Genomic DNA, 21,835 nt, shown 5'->3' with positions numbered 1-21,835 from the left:
ATTTTCACACATCTGTAGTAAGAAACTCAGAGTTTAAATTTTCATGTCTTCTTTAATGCTTTTTCCACACAGCATGTGATCCAGGCATGAGTCTTGTGTTTTTGCAACACAAAAAGAACGGCTAAACTACTCTCACTCTTACAACAGTTAATTCAGTTCAGAAAATACAGAACTATCATTTTTAATGTCAGCTCCAACATTGAGGTTAACTGAAATCCATGTTAGTATTACTCTATAAACTAAAAACCAAAGTGAAATCAACTTTGCCACAGGATTATTTTCAATTAGAAAATAAAAAAGCTAAATAACTTATAATTCTATTCCTTATAGTAGAAAACTAAAAACAAGAGATATTTTTTCTCAAAACACCAAAATCATAAAGGAATTAGGTGCAACTGGAAGTTTCAGGTTCTGCACCTTTTTAAAACCAGAAATAATCATTATCAGTTTTATGACAAAACAAATTACTACTATTGCTACATCCACAGTACTTAGGAAAATGCACCCATTTCCTGTCGCAGGTTGTTCAAGTGAAGTTTTTTTTTTTTGTGTAACAACATTTTATCAAACTCCCAGAGGTCAAGGAGGAGTTGTTTTCTTTTACATAAACACATTCCTCAAATTCAGCCACTGTCCAGCCTCCCTCTGCTTATGTTGAAGTGTTTGCTAATTAAGTAATGGCAGTAAACACTAATGAGGACAAGAACAGCGCTTGGAACAAAGGTCACAGTCTTGGCCCTATCATTTCTGCTCCATCAGGCACTTTACAACAACCAAACACTTGGAAAAGGATCAGGTTCCAAAGACAAAACCCACCCAGCTAATCTTAAAGAATAAACTGCTCATATTTACAAGTCAATAGGTCAAGTTTCATTATTTCCTGGTAGACACCATGGATGGTTTATCAATTATTCCACAGCAGAGCTCCTTTCAAAGGAGGAGGTAACATATGGTTTTTCCCCAACCATAACTACCACTATGTCTTGAAAATACCAACTTTCAACATTCTCAATTAACATATACAACATGTTTTAGAAACATGGGTTTTAAATTTCTTAATGACTTATTACATATTTTTCCTCTAGAATACAAATATTTAGCTTCTCTATCAGTTAAGAGGTTTGCTGACATCAATATACTTCACTAATCTGCCAATTATAATCAAGGCTTCAGAACAACATCCATTCCTGAATGTTTGTAAATGGAAAAGGTTCAGTTGAACAAAGCTTTGAAAGTGGAGGAGAGAAAACCCACGTGGGAAACAAGAAGAAACTTTGACATGGAACATTCTTCCAAAGAAGAAGGAACATTTCTGTGAGAGCAAATTACTCGGAGAAGTCTTTAGCTGGTAATTAAAGATCCACCCAAACCCGAACCATGATGTTTCTCAAAAAAAGGGAGCTCTGGAAAGTACATCTAATTCTGGAAGAGATGGGCGATCTTATCTTTTGGTACTAAAAGACAACTTTGCTGTGGCACCAAGAACACACAGTGCTGTTTGCAGGAGCTGTTACTGCTTCAGCAGTTTGGTTACCCAAGTTGGCATCCAACAAGACCATGACCACCGACATCTTTTCCCAGGGTCAGGTTTGCTTCCTGGAAAGGTCCAATCCAAGAAGCCCATGTCAGTACTTCTGCTTACCAACCACCACAGCAGCTTCCCCAACCAAAAGCACATCTCAAAAACACTACATCCTCCTGATGTCACCTGTGGCAAGATACATAAGAAAATTGGGAAAGACTCACTAAGATACAGCACATTGCACATGCTTTAGTGCTTTAAGCTGAGTGGGGAAAATAACCTAATTAAAAATTTAAATTAACACTGAAAGTGTAAGAAAACATGAAACTGATGTAAATTAAGCTCCACTTACAACAAAAAAATCGTCAAAGGACATACTACCACTGGTATAACCATTAAAGTTTTAAATGATCCAGCAATTTAATCGTCATTGTTAACACAAGTGTGATTTAAGTAAGTCCTAAATTTAGTATCATTCTATGGCTTGCCACTGCTGGAAGCCTAGAAAAAATCAGTTACTATAAAACTGTAATACAATTGTTTTTATTTATAATTTCATTGTATGCTCCCGTCATTTAATATTCATCTATTTCATCTGCATCGTTAATTTTCACACACTCAATGGTCTGCAATGCTGTCATGGGAAAAAAATGTCTTCCAAATACCAAAGGCAGCTTTGTTTATCCTTGATTTATGGATGCCTCATTTGCAAGAAACCGTGTCTTCCTTCTGATTCACTGCTACTCATAATTAAAAATGCTTAAGCACTTGCATAATCTGAGAAAAGAATATAAGTTAAACTGGCCTGATATCCCACGCCAACAACTAATGGGTGTTCAGGCCATGGGGCCAGACTAGAGCTACCAAAATGTAAAAGCCAAGGACTGCAGATAATAGTTCTCAGGCCAGGCTGGATAGAGCTTGGAGAAACCTGGTCTAGTGAAGTATCCCTGTCCATGGCAGTGGGCTGGACCTAGATGAGCTTCAAGGCCCCTTCCAACCCAAACCAGTCTGTGACCCTGTGACATTCCTTGGTTCATCTGTCCCTTTTCCACTGCGTGATTTGCTCACCTCTCCGTAACTGCAGAGTACTTTAGAAGTGCAGGCACCTGGGTACGTGCTTGACTTCACTGATACAAGGAATAGAATAAAATTAATCACTGGAGAGAGCCTTCTTTGTCTGAGAACACTCCCATTTTCACACTCATGCTCACTCCCCAAAACAGGAAGGTGTTAAAACTTCTTTAAGGTGCTGGACCTTTTATAACAAACCTTACTTTTATAAACTATTTAGAAATGCCTCCAACGTAACATATTTTGAACACAGCTCTTGAAACAGAATGTGCACAAACATGGCTTTCTGAACACAAATGTTTTGAAAATTGTCATATCCAGCTGTTGCGCAAGCTGAGTATTTGGTGATGAAGTGCATCTGGAATGGCAAAACTGACGAATTTAAGCAATAGCCATCACATTTTACCCAAACATTTCCTGATATCGATATGCTCAAGTTATTCAATATTGATAGCTTCTCATTCTTCATTATGCAGAATATCGTACATAAATTAAAGGTAAAAACACAACCTGCCCTGAAGAGCTTTCAGCCTACAGATGAAGACTGAGACTGTCTTATTATTTGTTCAAACACTAATCAGCAAGCACCTTCAAATTTACAAAATTCTACTACATCCTGAAAGAATATTTTCAGATATTTCAGATATCAAAACCATCAATGGCAGGATGTCAGGCACTTTACGTTCTGTTCTGTGTCGTACAGGAACTACAAAACCATAACATTAACCTCTCTGTGTAAATCGGTGTCAATAATGCACAGTTATCTGTGACCATCAATAAAGCAACCTGCAGGAGTTTTACTGCAGTAACACTCAGTACTGTATTACATGGAGAATGGGGCCAGGGCCCTGATATACCAGTTTATCAAGACAACAAGCAAAGGGTTTGCAGGTATTTTGTTTTTATGAATATATCTGTCTCTCAAACTGCCTGTCTGCCTGTTGGGCTGCTTTTAGGTACATAATGATGAAGATAAATTGTACTCGCCACTGCAAAGGGAATCCCATGACCCCACTTATCCAGTAACCTGGATGCATTTCTTCCATGCAAAAAGATTTTGTACGGAAGGGCACAACTGGGCCTGGAAGAGACAAGATGCATAAGGAATAAACACGTTGTTTGGTTGGTTCTTTAACAGATGAAAATGTGTTTTTCTGCAAGTTGGGGGGGCTACAGGGGCATATAGTGACAGGACGAGGGGGAATAGCTCTAAGCTGACCTAAGTAGGTTTAGATGAGATATCAGGAAGAAATTCTTTCCTATAAGGGTGGGGAGGCCCCGGCACAGGTCATCAGAGAAGCTGTGGCTCCCCCATCTCTGGAAATGTTCAAGCTCAGGCTGGATGGGGCTTGGAGCAACCTGGGATTGTGGAAGGTGTCCCTGCCCACGGCAGAGGGTTGGAATGAGAAGCTTTAAGGTCCCTTCCCACCCATCTGTGATGCTATGAAAAAGCGTTTCATTTTTCCTCTCCTTGCAGAGGACCTCTTGTGCAGAGCAATTGTTCCAGCAAACCTCTGGATATCTACTGCAAAGTTGCTGTTGGTCAGATCCAAGATAAAATGCATTCCGTTGCCAACGAATGTACCACACAAGTATACTAATGGCTAGAATATCCTCTAGTATTATTAAACACCAATATAATCACTCTAAAAATATAATTTTATACTTAAATTTGTCATTGTTTGGGAAGTAACACTGAGGGAAAATGCCTCAGTTGCAGTGACTGCAGATAGAAAAGTCAGGATCTGCCCTTCCTGCACTGCAGTCATGACACAGGAGTATCCTCAACATCAAAATCCTCATAGGAATAACCTGTTTTTCTGGGTCTCTCCATGGAGGTCTCAATTTCACTAGATTTGTCTCAGCCCAACCATGATCTGAAGAATGGAGCTGGTGGGGAGTTGCCTGAGGCTCGCAGGTGTACCAGGAGGCCTCACAGCAACTGCTGAGCAGCCCCAAACGTCTCTACTTGTGAAACAGAACAAGGAGATGGGAAAAAAGGTCCATCAGCACAGACCAAAAGGTACAGCAAATGCAAGTGGCAGAGTTTACATGATATCATATGCTGTGCAAGTCCTGAGCTTTTCAAAGTAACTTCATTAGAAAAATATTATAATACTTAGCTCCATCAGGAAATGGTTTAAAGGAAACCAGACACCACAAGATACATGGCTGAATGCAAAATACCTATTTCAATTAATGCTCAGTCATCAAAACCCATTTCTGCATTAGCTCTCAATAACAACATTGAGCAGGTTTATCTCTTAAGCCTGCTGAAGTTTTAATTGGAAATTATTTTGGAGGCTGTGTAACATGCTACTCAATTTGCAGGCTGCTAGCTCAAGATCTCTGTATTAATTACTTTATACTCCGAACATGATGACCCTTTGAGGAAGCCTGTGTAACACCTACCACTTTCTGTGCAGCTTTCCAGCTATTCCAGATCATGAGATTGCAAAGTCTTAGTAAAATTGCATTTTAATTATAAACAAACCATACGTGACCCCTTCCTTCTAATTTCCTTTCTCTTGCACTTTAGTTCAGCCAACAAAAAACTCTTTCTGTGGCACAATCAGCATCCCTTACAGACCATAAAATTTCTAAAGGGTTGTTGCTGTAAGGAACCATGAACAGACCAAAAGGAAATTATTGGTGCAGGGGAAATATGGAGATTATTCAGCCATATAGTTGTGACAGGTCTGAACACAGTCTTTCTTCATTTTCTGACTTTCTTACAAGATTATTCTATATCAAACAAGATGCACCATGCACACTTAGTCTGCAACACCTTCCCAGCCCGTACTCAACACCAGCAAGCCCAATACAAGTTGCTGCACTTAGGGAGACCAGGACGCAGCTTCTCACTAGCATGCTGCCTCTTCTCATCCACATTCCCTTTTCCCTCGTAGTATCTTCATGCCAGCACTAGCTCTGCCAGAAGAATTTAAATCTGAACAACTCTATCTGAATTAATTAGTTTTACAAATACATTTATTGGTAGCATTCCCAAGCTGTTGCTTCACTTACTGGCTGTCAGGCAATGCTACAAGTTACAGCCACCACTTAACAGAAACATCCAGGGAAAACATCACCTCACCCAGAGCCACAAATGCACTGAATAACCACCGCTTTTATCCTGTGCTGAGTACTAAATCTCTCAGACTCAATAAGCACAGGGATGTAAGCCTGAAGCTCCCTTTAAGAGAGAAAATAATCCACAATAGCTAGTTGGGAAAAGCTTTCCAGTGAAGCATACACCCAGAGTATTGTATTGTGACTGCAATATTTACAGTCACACAGTAAGAAACTTAAATCCCAATTATGGCAACAATTATCACAATTCAGAACCTTATTGGCAACTGTTGGTTTGTCAGAAATTAGGTTTACTGCGTGGCAGCAGGGGACTGGCACACATGGATCCAGACTGTGGGAGCAGAGGGAGGAAAAACACTATTCACACCCCAGACATTGGGACTGGGATGGAGACGACAAAGAGGAAGAGCAGAGTTTGAGGAGCACTGGGACAGAGCTTGGATGCAGCAGGTGCAGTCTAAGCAGAAGCAATATTCAAGCTAAACCTGGAAAGGAAGGATCAGGGGACAAAAAGACCAGTATACCTTGCACTGGCAGAAGCTGGGAGTGAGGAGCTCTGAGCCACTGCTTTACTTTTGGTACAAATTCACAAGTATCTGCAGAAAGCAGCACTACAGGCTTCAGAAGTAAAACTGATCTGACTTTAGATCGTGCATTTGAGACATAAATATGTTTGAGAACAAAGTTACATACATCAAAATTTAAATTACGGCATTTTGTTAATCGTTAAATTCTTCAAATTGCAAATCTCTAATCCCACATTCTTACTTTCCAACATTTAAAGTCCTGTAAAAGCACAGTATTTTCTGTGCTTCTGGAACTTCACACAGAATGCATGCAAACACTATTAACAGTCAGTCAGATGCAAAATATAGTAAAATATTCTTACTCACAAATACTAATACAAAACAAACTAAAATAATTTCAACCCAAGCTGTTGTTCATGATGCAAAACTGGAGTTCCTCTTTCATTATGACCATTTTCTTGATCTAAGCATTTAGGTCTTCTCCTTTTACTAAAGAAAAGAGAAATGGCTTTCTTTTCATTAAAGAAAACAGAAATAATTGAGTCATTGATGCATCTACAACTCTCATGAAAAGATACCACACAACTATGAGGCCATTTTAAATAAAGCAATTGTTTTTAGCCAAGAAATGCACTACATGAGTAGAACAATGATTCCAATTTTCTCCCCTTGAGAGATTTTGGAAGGACTGGGAAAAAAGATGTGTTTGTTTTAATAAGACTTCACCTTGAACATTTCAAGAGTTTGTATTTTTCCCTTGGAGGTTCAATTCTCGTAGCTGTAGGAGGCTGTCAGCCACATAATTGGCTTCAAAAGTTCCTCCAGGTCCTTGATATATCTCCTATGGTTAATCTTGCTGTGAGTAATCTCCTTCAAATATCCTGTTCACATGAATTATCTCCATTAACAAGCAAGGTTAACACAAAACCTCTTTAACTTGCTGACATGATTTTCCTTCCACAAATCCGTCAATCCTGCTCTTTTATTCTGGCCATCGCTTTCACGTTAGAAGCAAATTCTTCTCCTCCTATGCCAAATCTATTAACAAATCCATTCTCCAGGAAATAGGGTAAAATCAAGATTATGCCATCTTTGTACCTGGTGTTACTGACTGATCTGCCTCTTACCTTAAAAATCTTGCAGGGCTTCTCTCATCGTGAGCAACAGCGTCAGAACATGGAATAGATTTACTGCACCTGGATGCAAGTTTTACTCCTCCAAATTTTAAACCAATTTCTGAATTACAACTTGAATACAAGTTCATCAAGTCAATAAAAACGCCCTTTTCAAGCACAGTGAGCCCCAGTTGCCATCCTCACTCACTCAAATACATAGACAAAGTTAATAAACTTGCTCCAAGCCCTGTCCAAATTGGCTTTGCACACTTCCAGGGATGGGGCGATTTCACTCAAGGACCTTCAGTCACTCAAGGAGCATTAACTGTTAAATATCCAGCCTACAGTTAACTGAGTTGAAAAATTCAATCCTAGATGTTCTTACTAGTACTTACTATGAAATTCAAGTATATGGAAATGTATGTAAGCTGGAGTTGGCATTAAGTCTATCCACTCACGGGCAGCTCATGCTGAGTCAAGTGAAACACAGTGAAATAAAAATGAGTGATGTACAAGGTCAAGAAGAATATTACTCTGGGTACTCAGGGTATTACTTGCCCCCGTTCAGCTCAAGTCTACTACTGTGCCTCAGTGAAAACATGTCAGTGTTCACTGTGTCTCAACCCCGAGACACAGACAGGCTCCTGGCACAAGCTCTCCACAGCTGATGCTGCTGGCCCCTTCTTGCTTCACATAAAAATCCTATGTGCCATTAAATACAGCCTCCAACCAAATACCAGAAGCTATGTGATCTGCAGTTGTATTTTTGCGATAGGGAACTCTATCCAGAACAGTCACACAGCATGAATTATTCAAAGAGACCCCAAGGTAATAAGCGGACTACAAATTCTCTTAGAAACTTAAAAAGCCAAACTAGATTGCGTGCAAAGAAATTTCAAAGTGCAGAAGAAGTCTGAGAAAATTTAAATTGAATTAACTGAACATTTCTTTTACTATCAAAGTTAAGAAAAACAAAATTATGAAATTATTTTTAAATGCTTTAAAAATTAAAGTAACAGAAATACATAGGAAGATTTTTTTTAAAAAAAGCCTTAAATAAGAACTGTAACTCACTTACATACCTGCAAGGTGGCAAAAACATTGAATCCTTCATGAGCACAGATCCAGAAAGTAGGATATACCAGCATCTTGCAATAGTTTCTGAGCTGTAAGAAAAGAAATCACTGATACATACTTCTCCTTACAGTACCTTAAAATTATGTTATCCAAAGTACTATTGCAATAAAATAATGATTTATCACTCTACCACTTCAGTATGCAAGAACCTGGGAACTGCAACTGGACCAGGATTTTTTTTAAACATTCACATAAGAAATGTTTCTTATACTTTACATTTTGACATTTAACTCAGCTTCAAGATTTACTTTATTAAAAGGAAATTTTTAGTGAAAACTTTTTATTCCAGTGGAAGTACTCACAAAGGCTCTAAATACAGGACAGCACACAATCCCACACACAGACATTGACCTGCTCCTGGAGCAGGTGTGTGTCACACATACCCACCACACCAACTAGCAGATGGCATCTCATTTATAGACTCGAGTGTGCTGGAAGCTGTGCCTTATACAGAAAGCTAGGACTAGTTGTGAGACAATAAATATGCCAAAAGCAATGCTAAAATATGAAGAAAATAAAAGTATATTTGCCTCCCAGCAAGGACCTAGAGAACTGTAAGCTAAAATACTAATTTTTTGCAATGTAAAGGGATGGTGTTTGAGCTCCATCGCTCTCCAGTACAGGCTGCTCCGAAGGAGCCGTGCAGGCAGTGCCAGCTCCAGGGATACAGTGCCACCTACTGAGTGTCACCAGGGCTCCCACCACTGCAGAGGGGACACTGCCCGCCTCTCAGTCACCTCCTGTCACTGACACACACACACACACCCCCCTCTGCTGTCCCTGGAGAGCCATGGGCACCTCTCAAACAGCAACACTGCACTACTGCTACAACCACCTGTGCCTAAGCTTTTAACCAGTTATTGACAACGACTGAAAAGCAAGTGACATATAACAACGTGCAAAACATTGGGCTTGCTCACATTTCTGCTGAAGAACTCCAACGAGTGCTATGTACTCACCAAAAGAGAACTTGGTTGCCCTTGTACCTCTCATAGCGGGCACTTGACGACATTATTCTGAGGGAAGAGGAAGAGAAGTTTAAATTCAATTTTAATCCCTAAAGATCATAAGCCATTAATCATTGCATTTCAGTAGAATCACTTTCAGGCTCTAAGACCTCAAATTCAACTATTTTTTTTTTCTTCTAAACAAAGGATGTGCTTAACCAGAAAATTCAAATTATGATGGTGTTCTTCATTATCCAAACAGATAATATCCAGCATGTTTTCCAAGTGTTTAAATCACTCCCACACATTGGAATTACCCACAGCAATGGAACTGAAGGAACTATAATACTTCCAAAGCACTTCTTTTGTGCTTTGTGGGCCTTCCATTTTATGGATTCTGAGACCATCTGAATGTCTGAAGCATTCAGAAGGTTTTGTAATCTAGAGTTAAGGCAGGGCACTGTCCACATAGTCCTTTGCAGGCAAATGGGAGTAAGCTCTGCCTTAGTTTAGATTCTGTGCCACATTTTTGCAGTGACTGAACTCAGCAATGGATTGGCCAATGCTTTGCCACCTCAAATAGCAAGCAGACAAAAGCTCTGCTTATCTCCACAAAAAAGGCATGGATGTAAGTGTGATAAAAAACACAAACTGCAGAGTACTTCACCTTAGCTGATGTTCCCTGAAATGTGATAGTATGTCCAGCCCATGAAGGAAAGAATAAATAGTATTCAAGTCCTACAAAGGAAAAAAAGATAAACTACCATGAGCAATCTCATTCACATCTAATCACTCAGTGCTCCTTTTCAGATTCTGCAGTAAATTACACAGAACTGTACAAAGCCCAGATTAATAGATTGGTCAGGACACACACAGACTTGAAGAACCCTGTCTACACTTGAGCTGTGGAAGTAAAAAGAGTGAAGTGCAACTGATGCATAAACACTGACCTGAAAAAAGAAGATTAAAAATATCCCTGAAAATATTAATTATGCGAATGGATACAGCAGCAAACAACAAGTGGAATAAGACAAATAGAGCAGGCCTGTTCACCCAAGGTCAAAAATTGATGAAACTTTCTAAGATCTCTTTAAAGAAGGAATTTTTCAAAACCACTGAAAAGCCTAAGCCACTATATAGGGTGCAGAGAACCACCAGAGTACTTTTTCATAGCAAAGGGGTTATATTTAGAGAGGAAAAACTCCTTCATGTCCACCTCAGACCTAGCTGGCAGGTCCACCACAAACTACACCATCCCACTGCCTCTCTTGCTAAGCCCAGTCTATGTCTAGAGGGAATATCAAAAAGTACTCCAAAATACTCTTTGGCAAAGGTGAAAACAATAAAGCTTTAGAGGTCTCTCACTTCTACAACACTAGTCAGCAACACATCAGTGTCATCCACTAGCAACCACAGAAACAAAAATATTAAAACATGGAGATTACTTTGCTTTATAAACTGAACTTTACGTAGAAGCTGTAATTAGGAGATACAGCTGTTTAAACTTCTCACCAGACAGAATCCTCTTCAGTCACAAAAATATCTGTGCTGATGGTGCAGACCACATGGCAGGGAACAGCTCACTAGGGCTATTCATCACTTTATTTACTGTCCTGAACAGGTGGGCTGTTAAAGAGTCAAATACACACACAGCAAAATGATTATACACCACAGGGCAGTCTCTCCAGCTTGGCCTTGAAAGGTATGTTCAGAATTTAAAAAAAAAAAGAAAAAAAAAAAAAAAGTGCTGCATTTATCCAGTGTTTACATAAGATAAATCAATATGAATGCTGGCCTCAGAATTTACAATGGATTTACTTCAGAAAAGTTCTTTGGCTTCATAGTCCATATTTAGCAATAGAACTAATACGGACTGTTGTATCAAATGAAAGGTCAGATATAATTGCAGATCATGTAAAACCAACAAAACTCTGATTTTTTTTTTTTAAAATGTCATTACCAAATCCCATGAAAATTAAACAGAAGGCCTGAATTTGTAACACGTTTACAAAGCACTCGTTTCACACAGTCCAACCTAATTTTAATCCTCCAAGCTGCCGCAAACGTGATTTTATTAGTGAAACCGTCCAGGAGCACTAGCTATGGATAGACTCCAAACACACCACAGCCTGTCAGAGGTGGGCACCGAGCAGCCAAAGGGTCATTTCAGATAACCAACAGCTCCATTGCTGAGCTTTCCCTGTTTCTGAGCAGGGAAACTTCTCCACCTGAAAGCGTCAGGCACAGAAATGCAGCAACTACATACTCAGACCATACATTGGCTTAGTAGTTAGTAACACCTGACTCTCCCAGGCCAAAACAAGGATATTCACAACTCCTGTAAAAGTTGGGCAGCCAGGAGAGAACCAGTATTTGGTATTAAAATTAAAGCTGAATTTTTCAAGTCTTTATAGCTCATTGTGCCTATATAGGTTTTCCTACATTTTCCAGCACTTTTTTACATAACTGGGACTAAGATGTAACAGAACATCTTGAAAATGTTTTAACCAGTTCTGTAGTCATGAGTTACATAAAATTTTAAGCAGAACAAGAGCCTATGTTCCCCTTTTTATCACAAAGTTTTTAACTTCTGCATATGAAAAATGACCTCATCCTGACTTGTAAATTATTCTCTGTGACTCCCCAGAATGCAAACCCTTTGCAGGCTCACTCAGCCTGGACTGACTCCTGCACTCCACCTGCAGCACAGAGGACTGTACTGACCCACTGAGGAGCTTGACGAACAAACAGTTGGTAAATTAAAGAGAGAAATATTTGCTTAAAGGGATACATGTCTGGAAAGCATCCCCCAACTCCAACCTCATCTGTCAAGATGAACAGCAGCAGAGGGAACAGCTGAGCAGAGCACAGCAAAGGGAAGGCAAAGGTTCCTATTCCCTCACCCAGCAGAAGGCATTTAACTTACACTGCCCCCTATTACTGCTGTAATGCTGATAAATGTAATAAATTACATGATAAATGGAATTCACTATCCAGCCAGGTGACACATCAATAAGCTAAACACGTTGGCTACTCACACAGCAGTTTCTATAGGTGGTTTTAAAACAGGATCTGTAATGCTTTCCCTAAAAATACCCGACTTTTAAAGCAAACCCCTTTCCCAGTCATGCAGAGAGAGCGATTTTGGGTGCCACTGAGCAAAAGAACTAACTCAGAAATCTCTTGGGAAGGGCTGTGAGGTGCCTTTATTCTAGCAGTACCTCAAATATACCCATCCAATGCGTTTTCCATATTTTGGTGAAAAAAGCCTTTTTTGCTTGTTTAAATAGATACAACCAGGTAGAATTCCTCCTCTCCCTCACATGCCACTTCAGATTCTAACACAGGAGGGTATAGTACACGTGATGCATGTATCCCAGTTTTTCCCAATAAAATGAAAACTACCTATTAGTCAGAGTTTGTGAAGTTTTCTTCAACTTACAATACTTACAACTCATTGCAGACTATGTGCTTAAAACAGCACTGAAATTACATTCGACACACTATATTTAGAGTCTCATTCGGTATTTTTGCCAGCAAGTAACATCAATTAATCCGGGGTGGCGAGACACGGGCAGGGGCTGCGGCCACCTCGTGGACAGAGGCTGAAGTCCAGCTGCACCACGCTCCCAAAAATCCTCCTCCAACAACGCTGAAAGCATTTATTTCTCTAACTCAGAAGTTTACAACAGCTTCTAATACAATTTCGACGTTTATTTTTAGAAACAGATTTCTTTCGCTGCAGCAGTTATAAACAGTGGTCAAGCACATAACCTCAGTACAAAGGGTATAAACAGTTTCACAGATACTTTTACGATACTACGAAAAGTGATGCCAAAGGGCAACGTTCAGCATCGTATCAGCAGAACACAAAACATTCACCACAATTTTACAACCTCTTCCCATATCCTTCCTTATAATTACTTAACTCATTTTTTTCCGTCAAAATCCAACCGAGACACAACTACTGATGGAACACAATTTCTTCACACAGTCTAAAGAATGAGGTCAGTGTGATTTTATTTTGTAATCTTTTCTTCAGAGCTTTTTATCAGCTGAAACAATAGCTGAAACTGAGGCACAGGATCTACCTGCAAATGCTATGACCACAACAGATTCTCCAATCTTTGACAGAAAACAACCTTGACTAAGGTTATTTACAGAGAAAGTAACTAACTAAAACTGCAGCTCCAGCAACTCAAGGGAAAGTGGGAAACTGGGCAAAGAGTAATCAGACAGTTGTTAATCCTGCCAGAAAGGAGATTTCCTACAGCAGAGGGAGGAAACACGAACACTGTGACTGCAGTGATCCTGCACCAAGCTGCCAGTGACAGATCATTCTTTGCCTCCAGTTCTCACAGCAGACGTGTTTAAAAAAAGCAGAGGATATCTGTGTCTTCAAATTCTTCCCACGGCAGAGCACACTGTATAAACCAGCGAGTGCTCCAGCAGCAGCGCAGACCAAGGGATGCCTCTGTGGATGGCGCTGTTATCACTAAAGTGTGGTCACCAGCAGCCTCAGCTTCCTGCAGCACCAGTTCTTATCATCTCCAGTACACACACATTCTTCCAGCAAAAAGCTTAACCAGCTGCTAAACCAAGTGTGGTATAAAAATACAGAGATTTTAGTAACAATATCATGTTATATAAATATACATTCTTTTATGGGAACATCCTCATCCCAATATAGTTAAAGGGAGCCACCTGAATACCCAGACCACTTCTCATTTTCCCTACCAGATGCTAACTCTCAGAGATACTATAAGAGGGGAAAATAAAAGAAGCACCAACTGAAAACTCACTACACAAAAGTAAAGCCACCAGCTAGCTACCACCATCACCCATTTATCCCAAAACATTTCTTTAAAAACCATCTGCTCCTATTTTTTTGCAAAAATGGTGACATATTAGTTTCTTAATTATTAAGATGTAACTTTTTAAAATAAAAAAGTACAGTCAGCCAGAAAAATCATCTGGAGAATATAATCCAAACTCAAAGCTGCTGAGGAAGTTTAAGCAAGTTTCATTAATAATGAAACCCTTAAGTTTCATTATTGGCATCTTTTTAAAATATGACCAAAATCTGGATGCTTCTGAACAAGCTCCACAGTGCAGCAACACCAATGCTGAGTAAAATTTGCAAGCAGGTATTGTTTCCTTTTGCTTTACCCTCTTCTCACCCAATCTCTGGCCTTTAATCTAAGAAGCATCCTTACAAAGCTTGGAATTAAGACTCTAGTGGAACGACAGTGGTCTCGAACATGAAGTTCTGACCACAAAGTTTCCCAATCAACAACTCTAGCCAGCACAAGTGTAATTCACATGAGCTGCATCCAGCTGCTTTAAGACCACAACAAGGTCCAAGACAAATCCTCCCGCAGTGTTAGAAGCGGGCAAAGCAGTGCAGAAAAAAAAAAAACAAGCGCTGAAACAAGGATGGAATGACTGTCAAAAACACAAAACAAAAACCTAATGTTTCACTCTATGTGACCCTACCCCTGTTCCAGTAACATACTATTATTACTGTTATTATTATTAAACACTAAACAGGAAATCTGGTCTATTTCTAAGGGAAAATTAATTGTTCTGAAATGACCTCATAGTTGCAAATTCTGATTAGTCTCACACAGAGACAACCTCAGCAACTGCAATCAGGTATTAGGGATGCTGAGGAAGCCATAAATCCCCAGAGACTCTTTTTAGCACTGCCTGTCATGTCATGTCCTTCACGCCAGCAGGCAGAGTCAGCCCAGTTCCGCAGCAGCTGCATCCAGCCCTGGCCCTGGGACAGCTGCTCACTGCAGCAGGTCAGGACTCAGGGATGCTCCCACAGGCAGACCAATCTGGCCTGCTTAGATACCCTAGATCCACCCTGAACCTGAAACAAGGGGTCCCAAAGAAAGCAGACTAGCAAGTATTATTCAGTCAGTCCAGAGTTTTGCTCAGGGAATGTGAAAAGAGCAGAAACCTGCAGCAGAGCACAAGCACTTCAAAGCTGCATGTAAAACCAGCTGTGTCAGCAAGTTCCAGACAGATCGCTCTCACATGCAAACCTGTCCCAAAGAGCTGCACAAAACCTGTCTCTCAATCCACCCCGAACACGTTAAATTCCTGTTGCAAGAACATATGCTTGGCTCACTCAAGGCTCTCCACACCCAGCCCACGCAGGCTGCCAAGCCACCCAGGATTCCCTGGGTCACACACAAGAACCTGCTTCCACAAAAGCACAAAGGATGACTGATGGGATTTTGCATCCATTCCTTTTCTAAGCTAAGGCAGTTGGCAGGATGCATAATTTATATGTTTCAGGGCAAACAAAATACTAGTATTTCCTGAAGATACGTTAGAGATCCAGCCATATTACTGAGAATATACTTTAAAAGTAATAGACACACATTTCTGCCTTTGAACCCACAGTTAAACCATATGGCAACAGCTTCCCAAGTTCCAATGGCATTCAAAAAGACCATCAGGTACAAAGTCCTCCATGGAAGGAAGCTGCATGGCTGAAAGGTACCCTCCTGTTTGTGTGCTGCTTAGCTTCTTCTCCCTTTTCTGAGCAGAAACAAGGCTGGAAACAAACTCCAGCAGAATCAAGCACTCACCTGGTATCAGGACAAGGATTTTAACGGCCTCTTGGACAGTGTCTGAATTTCTCTGTATTGAAGTTGTTATTTAAAGTGCCTAGATTTCAGTAAAGCAAACAGAGGTGATCCTTGGAGCACAGAGCACAAGCTGTGTAAGCTCCATGTGGGAGGCTCCCTCCAGCCCCATGCCATTACTTGCTTCTCAGTGATTCAGCAGGCTCCTTATACAGATTGAATGCAGCTTTTATTAGGAATCCTGTCAGGCTCAATAAAGACTTTGTCACCCCTGGAAGGGGAGGAATGGGGGGGGTGTAGCAGAAGAGAGGAAATGTTACTCAGCACGGTTTATGGTTTTCATTGCTTCCCTTCCTGTTGCTTCACTGAAGGCTGGAATCCGCGCTGTTTCCTTTAGTTTCTGTTTAAGGCCAATTTAAAAATAGTACTCTCCCAAATTCTTTCCTGATACTGTAATACCAGAAATAAAAACACAGAAACATGCTGCAGTTCTCTGATCCATATTTTACACATTGATATCTACAGAGGAAATTGACCAACTTCAGGGATGCTGGTTCAGGAAGCCCACCCTACACACTGTCAGCTACCCCCAAAACTTGTGGGAGGAGCAGAAAAATCCACTTTAACATGTGTAACAGAGTGTACAGCTCCAAAACTAAAAGGAAGACGATGGGATGAACTGGAAAGCAACTCCTCCATCTTAACTTATTTACTCTCCCTGTTCAGGGGCATAGACATTGGACTTCAATAAAAATGCAAGTGACGCAACAGAATGACAGCTCAGGGCTCTTCACTTAAAGTAACAATTCACTTTAAAGTAGCCTCCTATTTAGCTGGAGGTCACTTAAAAACAAAAATAAAAATTAAAATACAAGCACTGAGACACTATTAGGGAAGAAAAAGGATGGATTAGTCAGTTAGACAAATGAAAATGTTATGAATGAAGGACATTAAAGTATCTTGCAAAGAATGGCAGAGTTTAAACACCACTCCTAAGGAATGAAACCACATCATTCCATGTTGGAAACACCACTAATTCAAAAAGCCTAATTAAAGAACCTTTCACAGAACATAACAGCAAACTCCTGCATGATCTCATGTCATTGCCTGTGACTGCACACAGTAACACTTGTATACAATAAACTGGTTCAACTACTTCAGAGTTATATTCCATTATTCAGAAAAAAATGGCAAGTATTTCATAAAGAACAGCTTCAAATGAACAAGAACTTGAAATCTTTGATTTATGGTCTTTCAGAGGTCCCCAAACTCCTGGAGCCTTTGGCCATCACACACCATGGATCATATTGTGACTATGACAGACCACTCCTCCCTAAACTCTTAACTTCCCATTTACCTACACAAATGACAGAAACTGGTTTTCCCAAATGAGGAAGCGTCAGTCTAGTTATTATAGTATCTTTATACAGAAGAAAAGAGATTAAAGGAGACTTCACTTCACTCTTGTAAATCCAGGAAGCAATTCCCTTTGACTCCATTAATAACAGTATAGCCACAAAGAGAAAACTAAAATCTGGCACTTGCTTTTACAGATACTAAGAAGTACCATTTGCACACTTGGATTTCCCTCTTATTTTTTTGTGAAAAGGTATTAAGTCTCTCAATGGGGCAAATAGTTTCCTTATATATTATTTTCTAATATTTCATTATAACATGCAAATGGCTACAGGCAGAGACTTGCACTTTTAAGAATCAAACTATCCTGAAGAAAATTTGGAAACGCCAGATCTTTATATACAGAGACTTGAGAGCCACTATTACAGCTTTTTAATGGACTGAAAATACCTCAATTCAGTGGCATACTTCTAAAAGCAAAATAAAAGAACTGAAGTCTCTCTACATGAAAATATAACAAAAAGTTTCTCTACTCACCAATCACTCCCCACACCCAATCCAGATAAACACCTTCCACCTCAGAACCCTGGATTATGTTGATATAGGACTTTGGTAGAAAGAAAAACATTTAAAGGAATGAGGGAGGGGAAATTTTATATTATTTTTACTGCTGTTTCATCACAGAGTCAGCATTTTTGGAACCCTGACTTTACCAAAGGAAAAAAAAAAAAACTTCCTTTGGAAAAGCTGATTTTGCAGTGAAATTGCAAGGGCCCTGAACTGGAGAGACAGAACAACAGATGTCACTGCTTCAAAGCAAGCAGCTCATGGAGAATTTTGGGTATCTGAAGCACTGTTCAGCCCTTTTCACTGTTAAGAATAAAAGTACAGCTATGAAAAAGTGCTTCCAACTAAAACATTACCATAAAGTTCCCTGACATACATTAACATTACTTATTTTAAAATATCTTTCAGACTTATATGTCAATAATAGAAAAGCAAGCTGCCTCAAAAACCCTAAGCTCCTGAAGTTCAACAGGATGGGAAGCACAGAATATACAAAATTATCCCCTATCAAAGAGCAAGACTTATATCAAACATTTTTAAATAATACAAGGACCGCAAAATCAGCCTCCCAACCCAGGCTCTTGAAAAATCACCTCAAATCCACCAAAAAAATGGGTGGCTTCCAGTTCAGTCAACACTCTCTTAGTCAAGCAGCCCACCACTTGTCAGAATTACCTACCTCCCTTCCTGGGGACAAGCATCCATCAAAGAGCAATATTTCAGTTAAAACCTTCTGGTCATAACTCCAGAAACATCAGCTCCTCTGATTCATAAAGAAACTCCCTGCTCTTTTCAGAGGAAAGTGTCAACATCTGAAATTTCTTTTTAAGAAATGAAGGAATTGTGGTAGGAAAGGTCAGAACACTGAAACATCTAGGGAAAAAAAAAAAGGTACATTCTTATTAAATAAGAAATTTGGTACAGAAACCAGTGGATGAGGAGAGAGGAGGAGGAGGAGGATGAAATCCAAAGGTCAGTTCTATGCTCACCTGTCATGACAACTTGGGAGGGAGGCTGAGTGCAGCTCAGACAAGTTAAACATCTGAGCTGTTACTTAGACATGACTTCGCTCTTACTGCAGAAAATGCTCTAGTTCTTGTTCTCTTTCCTCCCTCTTGGACTAGCAACTGCTGGTTCATATTTAACATATAAACACTCCATTGTCAATGATTTCATTGTGTTCTGCCCAATGTACCTTTGCAGCAAGTGAATGTAATAACTGAGCTCCCATACTACAGCTCAACAAAGGACTCACAGGTATCTCAGAGAAGGACTGACAGACACAGTAACAGCACTTTATTGCAGCTTTTTTTCCGTCATATCAATTGTCAGAATTTTATACAAATGAATAAGAATACTGTTATTTTTCTAATGGCACATTTATGATTTTTCTGTGTGTAATTTCTTCTTTGTGAATTCAAGCAAGCAAAGATCATGCCTGTCTGGAAATAAAGTCCAGCTAAATAAATAATAGTGAAGGCAAAATGAGATCTTTATCAAAGCTGTAATTTAAATCACCCACTCAGTAGCTAGGTAAGGGAGAATAATAAAACTCTATTAACTGCCTAAAAATGTTTTGGTGCATCAGTAAAACAGGAAGAAAATGATGAGATTATAACTGGAGAATAAAATATCACACAAATGTAATGCTCTCCTGCCGTCTTTTTCAATAAAACCACTGAAGGAAAAAAGAAAAATCAACTTCCAGCTACTTAATTCCCATAATAATGTCATTAAGAACTATAAAGGAATTCCTGTAGTGGACAGCAGCAATATGTTCACCAGTAATTCCTTCTGCATCCTGGTATTAAAATACCCAAGCACTAGCAAATAGAGCAACCTAAGAAAGTTATGTATAGGAGGCAATATTTCTTAAGAGTCTGAATTATCTGAACATAGATTTCCACAAGCTTTACTAATACCTCAGCTATTACAATATCCTCTCACATGCTGAGAAAGGTTAACATGCCTGTGTTCATTGTGTCCATAAAGTGGCAAACATACTTATATCCCTCATCAAAGAAAAAAAAGGATTATTCAGTAGCTCTTCGCATCTTTGCCTATAGCAAAGAATTAGCCAGATTTACTTCACTGCAACATTTGAACATAAACCACCACAGCAGAACTCTGGGAATTGATGCTCTTCCACTTTAACATCAGCTTTTGTATTTCTCAGCAATACCTGTGCCATAAACCACAAAGAAGCTTACAGATCCAAACTGAGCAGTTATATATATATATATGTATATATACACATATACATATTCATCTAGCAAGGTTAACAGGTTTCAAGTTTGAAATCAAATCAAATAAATGTCAGAGGTACAGATACCTGTGCACTTCCCTAGTCATTACATTGATCACTGATGCATAATGTTACAAAGGGAATAATTCTAATTAAGAAAAGTAACAACTTCAACATTAGGAGGAACAACAAGCAAGCATACCGTTAACACACTGAATCAACCATAAGACAATATTGTCAGTCAGGAATTTCTAGCTCCAAATCCTACAGCCTACCCACCAGGTACCCACTTCACAAAGTGCAACAACCTTCCCGACTAACATGCACAGAACTACAGACAAGATGCCAAGGAACTGTCTCCTCCACCTCCATACTAAATCAAACAGGTACTAATTGATAACACGTGGGACATGGGCTCCTTCGGCTGGGTTGTAGTATATGAGACTACTTGGAAACCTCATCTCCAATGAGCCACTCAATCCTTAGGTAGACCAAAAACATCAGAGGTTACCACCAGCCTTGACTACAAAACCAAAACAAGCCAATTCTCCCACCTCTCTCATTCCTAGGAAACTATGATCAACACAATCTGTAATGCACCACACCAGAGATTCCTCCAGCCTCTTGCTCCTGCAGTGTGAGCCAACCACAGCCTCCACAGAGGTACAACAAACCCACTTTTAAACAAATCAAGGGTCTCACCTAAAAAGACTTCTGTTTTAAAAGAGCAAGACTACTGTTATTTACTGAAGGTGAAAACAAAAAAAACCCACCCAACTAATACTAAACTTAATCTAGATCTGGTATTGTAGCTCAGACATTTTAAGTAATTATACTGAAAATTAAGACATCTCTGTTGTGTGTTTTCTTGAAAAGCTGTGCATTTAGTGTCTCAGCCTCTCAGTCAGGCAGCTGGTCCACTGAAGTACTTACCAAGTACACTCAGTCCAAGTGTTGGAAGGAAGACCTGTTATCTAAAGCTTCCCACTTTATTACATTAGCATTCACAACCATGAAAGTTATGCAGTTATATTTCATACAAAAATACATTTTAAAACATGTTCAACTAGAGTCAAACTAGAGCTTGGGGAAAATCAAAGCGACATTACTATTCACCATACTAAACACTGAAGCTCATGACTCCAGATTTTACAGAGCCGGAGTTGCTGCATTTGCAAGACTAACTAAGGACAAGGGAAATTCTCAGTTTTTCTTAAAAACATAGTTGTACTCAGCTCTGATAGGTTATGAAGCACCTGTTAACTACAGGTCTGCTATACTCCATAATCGCCTTCTACCTAAAGTGAACAGAGGGGAAACAAAACACAAAGTTTCTCTCTTGAGCTGTGGATATCACCAGGAAATGTACCCCAACGGCTCAAAAACAAGGCTGAAATGGTGGGCCAGCTATGTGGGATAAGAGATTCTTTCTAATGATCACACCAGCTGGATGATACCCTTTAGTCCCTATAGCAATTGCATGTCAGTTTGGAAGAACCAGAACAAGACGACTTTGACAAGCTTCTTGAAAGTCACCTATAAGGGCATCTAGAGAGGAGTTTGCTGATGTAAGCCTTCCCATCCAACACAAGGGAAACAGTAAACGTGTTTGACAGAAGGTCAGCAGTCTGACATAGGACTGCCAGTTTC

At 39.6% G+C, this 21,835-nt stretch overlaps 1 protein-coding gene across 7 annotated transcripts in view; it reads right to left on the bottom strand.

Moving 5' to 3' along the window:
* RAPGEF6 (Rap guanine nucleotide exchange factor 6) overlaps positions 1 to 21,835 on the bottom strand; it is a 119,574-nt gene that overhangs the window by 84,300 nt on the left and 13,439 nt on the right. For all 7 annotated transcript variants that reach the window (XM_066197044.1, XM_066197045.1, XM_066197047.1 and 4 more), the window contains exons 2-4: positions 10,083 to 10,153; positions 9,428 to 9,484; positions 8,414 to 8,497 (exon numbers count right to left, since the gene is read on the bottom strand). In XM_066197044.1, coding sequence (XP_066053141.1) covers positions 8,414 to 8,497; positions 9,428 to 9,484; positions 10,083 to 10,153 — 212 coding nt within the window. The remainder of the gene's footprint in view (positions 1 to 8,413; positions 8,498 to 9,427; positions 9,485 to 10,082; positions 10,154 to 21,835) is intronic.

This window comes from Chamaea fasciata, unplaced genomic scaffold (assembly GCF_029207755.1).
Source record: "Chamaea fasciata isolate MVZ Bird 193981 ecotype frontalis unplaced genomic scaffold, bChaFas1.0.hap1 SCAF_15, whole genome shotgun sequence".
In the NCBI taxonomy this organism is placed as follows: domain Eukaryota; kingdom Metazoa; phylum Chordata; class Aves; order Passeriformes; family Sylviidae; genus Chamaea; species Chamaea fasciata.
Note: the sequence above shows the minus strand (reverse complement) of the source record. Positions and strands in the feature narration are given on the sequence as shown.